This window comes from Peromyscus leucopus, chromosome 1, assembly GCF_004664715.2.
Source record: "Peromyscus leucopus breed LL Stock chromosome 1, UCI_PerLeu_2.1, whole genome shotgun sequence".
Lineage (NCBI taxonomy): Eukaryota > Metazoa > Chordata > Mammalia > Rodentia > Cricetidae > Peromyscus > Peromyscus leucopus.
In genome coordinates, this window is record NC_051063.1 from 160,221,315 (window position 1) to 160,229,626 (window position 8,312).

The window sequence follows — 8,312 nt, forward strand, 5'->3', positions numbered from 1 at the left end:
TGTAATCCCAGCACTTGGGAGAGTTCAAGACCAAGTTGGACTGTATACCCATTTTAGGCTAGTCCCTAAATAAGTAAATGTTTCCAAGATGCTCAGCAGGAGTAAAATCTTTTTAAAGAGTTACTTATTTGCCTGTCTGTTCCTGCATTATGTGGTTGCAGTGCCCACAGAAGTGAGAAAAGGTGGTAAGATCCTTTGGAACTGGAGTTGCACTGCTGGGAGCTGAACTCGGTCCTCCAAGAGCAGCATGTGCACTTACTGCTGAGCCCTCTCTCTAGCAGCCCCCCACCCCCAATAATAAGTCTGTGATCAATTAGAATGGCATTTGCAAGAGTTGTTGACTGAGAAAGAGCTGTAAAATGAGAGACAGAAACATGCTGTTTCCAAAAAATAGTCATGCTGTTCTTAGAAGTGCAAGTCTTTGAGCCAATTAAAAGTTGGAGGGGAGGGAAAGCATTGCTAGGCTAGATTAAACATCTCCCACGAAAAGGCAACTAATCACACTAAGATGCTTTTCCCAGTTCCTTGGGCGCCCTGGCAATACAAGCATTCACAACTGGAGACAAACTTTTCTAAGGACAAGGACTCGCCAAAGACATCCAAAAGTACAGAACAGCAAATTCCTCACTTGGCATTTGGTCCACCCACTCGTTTCTTATTAGTATGGTTCCAGTGAATTTGCAAATCTCAGATTTCCTAGAACCTCCTATTCCCGTGCCCAACAGGCAACAGCGTTGGGGACGAAGTCCTAACCACTTGAGTTTAGTGGGAAAGGTACACAACTAGATTGTGGTTTCTGTTCCACACCCTTCAGCACTCCTGCTCTCAGCTCCACACTTGTGTCCCAGTCTCTGGAAGGTGACTGCAGCAGCACTGGTCGGGTGAGAATGACCTAACTGAACCGCAGAGCACTCTAGGGTGGTGCTCTGGCGCGGGGATCACGCTCCTCCCACAACCAGACGCCTAGGGGCCTGGAGGCCGTTCTTTCCCAAGCCCACAAGTTCATCGGGCTTCGGGACAGCACTCCACGATCCGGCCGCGCCATAAGGGGATCTGAAGGCCACCGGCCATGAGCGTCCCGTTGCGATCCGGCCGGAGCACCTGGCGGCGGGCAGCCACCGTGGTGCTAGCCGCGGGCTGGAACCGTCCGAGTCCCGGCGCCCCTCAGTCCGCCGACGATTTCCGGCTGCTGCTTCTCGAGCGCGCCCCAAACCAGCGCTTCATGCCAGGCGCGCACGTCTTCCCGGGCGGAGCGCTGGACGCCGCCGACAGCTCGGCCGATTGGCTGCGACTGTTCGCGCCCCTGCACACACCGTCGCGCTTCGGCCTGGGCCCGGCGCCGCCTCAGCACCCCTCTTTCCCGGGGCTCGTCCACGACAACGCGCACGCCGGGGCGCTGCCTGATGACGTAGCGCTGCGCATCTGCGCCGTCCGCGAGACCTTCGAGGAGGCTGGGGTGCTGCTGCTGAGGCCGCGGGGCTCGGCGCCGGCTTCCCCAGGGCCCGGCCTGGCGCTGTCGCCTCCGCCGGGCCTGGCCGACTGGCGCTCGCGCGTGCGCAGTGACCCGCGCTGCTTCCTGCAGCTGTGCGAGCACCTGGACTGCACGCCCGACATCTGGGCTCTGAGCAACTGGGGCGGCTGGCTCACGCCGTACGGGCGTGGCACCCGCCGCTTCGACACCACCTTCCTCCTGTGCTGCCTGCGCGAGACCCCGCCGGTGGATCCCGACCTCACCGAGGTGGTGGACTACAAGGTAGGGCCCGCGTACCCCGCGGGATGCGCTGAGCATTACCGCCGTCCAAAGGCGTGACATTGCCGAAGGCTCTCACCCCGTGGGGACACGGCAGAGCTTCCGTTGCCTGTTCTGAAAACTAAACAACGATTCATTCACTTCATCCCCTAATCGTTATCTTTCGATTTCTGGAACATATTGCAGGATTTCAGACCTATCAACTTTCCTCTCCTCTCTCCCTCCCTCCCTTGTTCCCACCTTCCTCTTCTCCCTCTCTCTCCTTTTCCCGTCTTTCCTCTCCCATCCTCCCGTTTCTAATGCTTTTCTCCTCTTCTCATCCCCCCTCCCTCCCTCCTTCCCCTCCCTCCCTCCTCCTCCTCACTAGCACCAGGCACAGTTAGACTTCGGCAACTTCTTCATTTATTCAAATGTTTTAAACTTTTATTTATTTTTTTAAAAAGAAATAAAATGACTTATTTTAAATCGTATGTCCAAGTAGGAGTATATGCATTTGAGCGCAGGTGCCCACTGATCTGGAGTTGGAGCCACCTTGAGTGGTGATGGGAACGGAACTCAGGCCCTCTGCAAGATGGTTCCTCTACAGATCTCAGCTGAGCCATCTCCTTCGTTCCCCTTCGTCTGTTTTTTTTTTTTTTTTAAAGGATTTATTTATTATGTATACAGTGTTCTGTCTGCATGTATCCCTGCAGGCCAGAAGAGGGCACCAGATCTCATTATAGATGGTTGTGAGCCACCATGTGGTTGCTGGGAATTGAACTCAGGACTCTGGAAGAGCAGCCATTGCTCTTAACCTCTGAGCCATCTCTCCAGCCCCCTCGTCTTTTTTTTTTGTAACTGCAGTGGATTGCTTGCTCTACTGTAGGACGTGGATGCGCATTCACTTGTTTCAACCTTTTTCCTTCTATATTTCATTTGTATAAACTCAATTGTTGGTTTTTGGTGTGTGTGTGTGTGTATGTGTGTGTGTGTGTGTATGTGTGTGTGTGTTGGTTTTGTTTTGTTTTGAGCCAGGGTTCCTCTTTGAAACAGTTCCTGGGTATTCTGGAACTGACTCAGTAGACCAGGCTGGCCTCGAACTCAGAGATCCGCCTGCCTCTGCCTCTTGAGTGCAGGGATTAAAGGCATGCTCCACTACGCCCAGCTCAATTGCTGTTTTTTAAGTTTACACTTTTCCTTTGAAATATCAGCCTTAAGTAGTATTTCTGGAAGCATCACAGCTGCGGCACCCCGGTTCTAGAGCATTTGACGCCCTCTTCTGGCCTCTGAGGGTATGCACGTATGTGGTGCACAGACATACTTGCTGGCAAAACACATACATAAATCTGAAATTATTTTTTTTATTTTTCTCTTATTATGTTGATCTTTTTGTTTACATCTTTGAACTAACCAGACTGCTTAGAACAGGAGATAGAAAAGAGTCAGGCAGTGTGATAGCTTCAATTGTCACATTGTCACAACCTAGAATCCCTCCGGGAGCCCCTGGGTACAAATGCTTACAGTGTTCCCGTGATGTAGCACTACAGAGCATGCCTGCATCTCTGGAATTACTCAGAAATTTTTTTTATCTCTCTTTTCCTTTGAAATACTGTTGTGGAATAATCTTTTTTTTCACTGTGAAGATCTGTCACTCGGACTGGTTTATTAAAAAGCTGAATGGCCAATAGCTAGGCAGAATTTCCAGGCACAGAGAATGCTGGGAAGAAGGGTGGAGTCACCAGCCAGATGTGGAGGAAGCAGGAAAGTAACGTGGGCCCTATGGAGTAAAGGTCATAAAACCATGAGGCAAGGTAAATTAATAGAAATGGGTCAATTTGAGTTCTAAGAGCTAGTCAGAAACAAGCCTAAACTGTCAGCCAAGCTTCCATAATTAATAAGTCTCCATGTGGTTATTTGGGAGCTGGCTGGAGGGACAGAAAATTCCACCTACAAAATACATTCCAAAGCTTGGGTGTGCTTGCTCAGACACTGGGCTTTCTCATTCTTTTTCTCTCAAGCTACTCCCCAATCCCCTTCTACCTAGTGGCCACTCAAAGCATGCTATCTCTCTTTATCCACCCCAGCTCCTTTCTGCTGGCACCTACTGAGATTTATAGCTCATCTGCCCTTTGCTCTTAAACTGTAGTGCAATTGTCCTTGAGAACTTTCAGTCTTTTTAAATTAAATAAAAAATAAAAGATATTATTTTATGCTTGTGTACGTGTGCATGTGTGTGTGTGTGTGTGTGTGTGTGTGTGTGGTTTGTTGTTGTTGATACAGACCACATTTCCCTGCATTTGACATGTCCTGAATTACATGTTAGCATTGTTTGTTTGTAAGTTGCTGACTGCTGGGTTTTCTTCTATTCTTTTAAATAGTGTTGCACTTTTCCCGGCAGGCAGTTAAGTTATTAGAGATGGACTCTGTCCTTTTAAGGTATGGTTTAAATGGTTTGGGGGTGGGTCTACAGTATATTCTGGAGCTAATTTAGCTACAGTTCCATTATGTGACCTTCTCTGGTCACTCGAGTGCCCAAGTGCTGGTTACATTTAATTAAGGCTTTCCCAGTGTTGGGAATACACTGCTGGAGAGGATGGGGAAAAGTCTTGGCTCCAGGTGAGCATGAAGAATTTAGTCAGGAACCTCCCAGGTCTTGCTCTTTCCTTAGAAGTAGTCATTGTCTCACAAGTAAGTATGTAGTAGAGTTTCGGGGTTCAGTTCTGTGTAGACTTTCTCAGGCACACGGCTCACCCAACACTACCCAACGTGAGCCTCCCTCCCAAATTCTGATCTGTATAAGAACTAGATGCCGCTTAGGTTCCCCTGCTGTTCTATAGTCCGGGAGTGACTTTAGGCAGAAGCCTTAGACAAGTGGTAGGTCTCACTTCATTCTTTATTTATTTACTTACTTATAGTCAGGCAGTTTTTGGTGTTTGGAAATAGATTTTATCAAGTTGTTATGTAGTGTGTGAGTTTAGCTCTCATGGCCGAAAGGATTTTTTAAAAATTATTTTTGCTAATTATCAGCATTTTAACTAGTATTTAATAAGTATTAATATTTTTGATAAATATTATTACTTAACAACTATGATTTGATTGTTATTATTTTTGTACTTTAACATGCGTGCAGATGACCATGGTGGCTAGAAGAGGGCTTTGAATCGCCTAGAACTTGAGTTATGGGTGGTCATGAAGCTACCCAATGTGGTTCTGGGAACCCAACTCTGGAAAAGCCACAACTGCTTTTAACCACCGAGCCATCTCTCCAGCCACCAGTTCTTTCTTTCTGAGACAAGACCTCACTGTTGCCCAGGCGGGATTTCATCTCCTAGACTCAGGCAATTTTCCTGGTCAACCTCCTGATTAAGCAGGACAGTAGGGACATGGCAATGTCCAGACCTCTGAATGTTCTCATGTTGTCTGAGAGATCTAGCAAGGCCCCCTGGATCAGTTAGTTTTCACATCAGGCAGATCTTATATGCCCATCTAGCAACCTCGGACCTGGCTGGTGGTGGAATAAACCTCACAAAGCTGCTTCCTTTGTCTCCTACAGTGGTTGTCTCCATCAGAGGCTACTGAGTGTTTCCTGTCCAAAGAAATCTGGCTGGCACCACCGCAGTTCTATGAAATGAGAAGACTTGAAACTTTCGACTCTCTCTCTGCTCTGTACAGATTTTCTTCAGATCACCCTTTAGAAATAACTGAGAAATGGCTGCCGATAATACTTTTAACTGCTGATGGCTCCATCAGTCTTCTCCCAGGTGAGTTGGGGAAGTACCAGTGCTCTGGTTAGTATTCACCTTAAGATTATCAGACCAGCCCATATCAAAACATCAAAAGTGTTGTTATTAAGGCCAACATTAATGTTAATATTTAATAGGCTAAAGAGAGCATGAGGTAATCCAAGACTTACAGTGTTTGGCTGGGATGTGACTTGGTGGAGCACTTGCCTAGCTTGCATCAAGGCCTCAGTTTTAATTCTCAGTGCTGCTGAAATAGATGATAAAATAATTATAGTTCACAACAGAAGCACTGTAGTCATCCATTATGATGTGCCCAAAGAAAATGCTTGTCTTGGGGTAGACATAAGTAGGGATATTAAAATCCAACCAAGAGGGCTAGAGAGCTGGCTAAGTCAGTAGAATGTTGGCCTTGCAGGTGTGAGGGCCTAAGTTTGGGTCCCCTGAACCGGGGTAAAGAGCCAGGCATGGTGGTGCCAGGCACCTGCAATCCCAGCATTGTGGGGCGGAGTGGGAGGCAGAGCCAGGCGGAGCCTTGGAAGTTCATGGGCCAGCTAGCCTGGCCTAATTGGTGACATCCCAGGCCATAAGAAACCCCATCTGGAACAAAGGTGGAAAGTTCTGGAGGAACAACCCCTGAGGTTGTCCTCTGGCCTCCATGAGTAATTGCCTCTGTAGTCACGCACACACACTTGGTGGAGGGAGAGACCTAACTCTAGCAGGCTGGTCCCTGACCTCTTCCTGTGTACACACACACACACACACACACACACACACACACACACACACACTGACCTCTGCCTGTACACACACACACACACACACACACACACACACACACCCCTCTCTCCCTTTCCCCTCCTCTCTCAAATGTAATCAAAACTTGAAACAGGATGAGAAAGAGTCTGAGTGGTCGGAGGCTGTACTGCTGCTCTCTCAGAGGATCTGGGTTTGGTTCCTAATACCCATGCCAGGCAGTACACACACATGCATATGCATACCGTGGATTAATAATAAATTTAAAAATAAATTAAAAGTAGCAACAAGAAAAACACCAACTAAGCTTCAACAAGAAATACATAACAAAAAATACTGATTTATATCAATATATTGGGGTGATTTATAAAACAATGCTTTGCAGAAACAAATTTTTACTATTTTTCAGGAGATGAACTGTATGTGAAAGACTCAGATTTCTTAGAAAAACCAATGTCTACTGACAAAAAGACTGAAGAACTCGTGAAGGAAGGCAAAGTAGTTAACCGAATGGTGATCCACAGTCTCCACCACTATGAAATCTATGTGTCTCTGCTGTCCAAGGATAAGCTCGTGTACCCTAAGAACTACGTAGTGAACAAGAGCCTGCCTGCCCACTTGTGAGGTGCTCCACTTGTGGGGATCGACTGAACGTGTCTGAAATACAAGGACTGTGCCTGTAAAGTTGTGTCTGCCCTGTTCCCTGTGTTGTGTGTGTTGGCTGCCTGTCTTCAGACTGCACAACAAGCTCTGAGGGTACAGTGTATGAAGTGTTAAGGACCTGGTTACTGGATAAACGGCTTCACAATGGTTGTCTCTTCTGTGTTTTATTAGCTTGAACATTTAAAAAGGGGTGTCCTGCCGTCCTCCAACTGCCCCACGGGTTAGCAGGTTTCCTGACGTGCGGTGGAGATGGAGCCCTGGATCTTTCAGGCTTTCATCAGGAATTAATTTGGGGTACCTGACTAGATGGTGTTAAGTTCGAATGTGGCATTTCCTCCACGTGGTCCCGAACTGGTAGCCCTGTTTTGGCAGGTTGTGAAAACTGAGGGGCAGGCTTTAACTAGAAAAAGTGGGTTGCTGGTGTGGGTGGGTCTTGAGGGATTGAGTCCCACCTCTGTTCCAGCAGAATTCTGTTTTCTGACCGGAAGAGATCTGAGCAGGCTGCATCAGGTTTCTGCCTCTGTGAATACCACATTATCTTCAGCACCGTGAGATTGGCTGAACTAAACCCCAATTCTGTGTGGTCTCTGTGAGGCATTTGATCATAGCAAATAAACAGTGATTGAGGCATCCTTCAAGAGTGATGCCATGTCCTTGCCAGGTATCTAACTTGGTAATTAACATACATGGCCCACACCTTTAATCCCAGCACTCGAGAAGCAGAGGCAGGTGGATCTCTGTTCAAGGCCAGCCTGGTCTACAGAATGAGTTCCAGGGCAGCCAGGGCTGTTACACAGAGAAACCCTGTTTCAAAACAAAGGCGGGAAAACACAATATTTGGTTTAAAACCAAATAGCATTCATTTTGACATCTACATTTTATTTTTATTTTTTTTATTTTTTTTTTTTTTATTTTTTTTCCATCACAGGCAATTTATTTTGTTCTATTCATTCACAGTTAATACAAAAAATACTTGGAAACATTTCCATATACTGTTTGACACAGAAATCATCAAATAGAAGTATACAATGTTGACAGGAGGCAGTACATTTATAATTTATAACCCCAAATGTATTTATAAATTAGAAATGGAAAGATCTACAAATGAAATTATGAAGGTTCACCAAAGTCATTTAATCTGTCAGTTTCTCATTCATTTTTATGTCTTAATAATATTCTATTGTATGAATAAGCCACATTTTATTTCTCTCCAGTATTTGATAGCTATTTGAGTTGTTTTAACTTTTTTACTATTAGCAACACACTGCTGTAAACCTTCATGTACATGTTTCATAGGTGCACATTTTCAGTAGTTTGAGGATATATTCCTAAGGGTAGAATTGTTGAGTAACAGAGTAACAATGTTTTGCATTTTGACCAACCACCAAACTGTTTTGCCAAAGTGGCACACCATTTTACAATCT

At 46.2% G+C, this 8,312-nt stretch overlaps 1 protein-coding gene across 1 annotated transcript; it reads left to right on the plus strand.

The window, feature by feature from the left end:
* Positions 1 to 324: 324 nt before the first annotated feature.
* Positions 325 to 7,037, plus strand: Nudt19 (nudix hydrolase 19). The gene is made up of 3 exons (XM_028877764.2): positions 325 to 1,753; positions 5,283 to 5,490; positions 6,635 to 7,037. Exons 1-3 carry the CDS (start codon positions 1,070 to 1,072, stop codon positions 6,847 to 6,849), a joined length of 1,107 nt encoding a protein of 368 aa, XP_028733597.1. The 5' UTR covers positions 325 to 1,069; the 3' UTR covers positions 6,850 to 7,037.
* Positions 7,038 to 8,312: the final 1,275 nt, after the last annotated feature.

Excerpts from the sequence above, each read along its gene's own strand:
- Nudt19 (XM_028877764.2), top strand. The coding sequence starts at position 1,070 with ATGAGCGTCCCGTTGCGATCCGGCCGGAGCACCTGGCGGCGGGCAGCC. Across the intron at positions 1,754-5,282 it reads CCGAGGTGGTGGACTACAAG|TGGTTGTCTCCATCAGAGGC; the intron begins GTAGGGCCCGCG and ends TGTCTCCTACAG. Across the intron at positions 5,491-6,634 it reads CTCCATCAGTCTTCTCCCAG|GAGATGAACTGTATGTGAAA; the intron begins GTGAGTTGGGGA and ends ACTATTTTTCAG.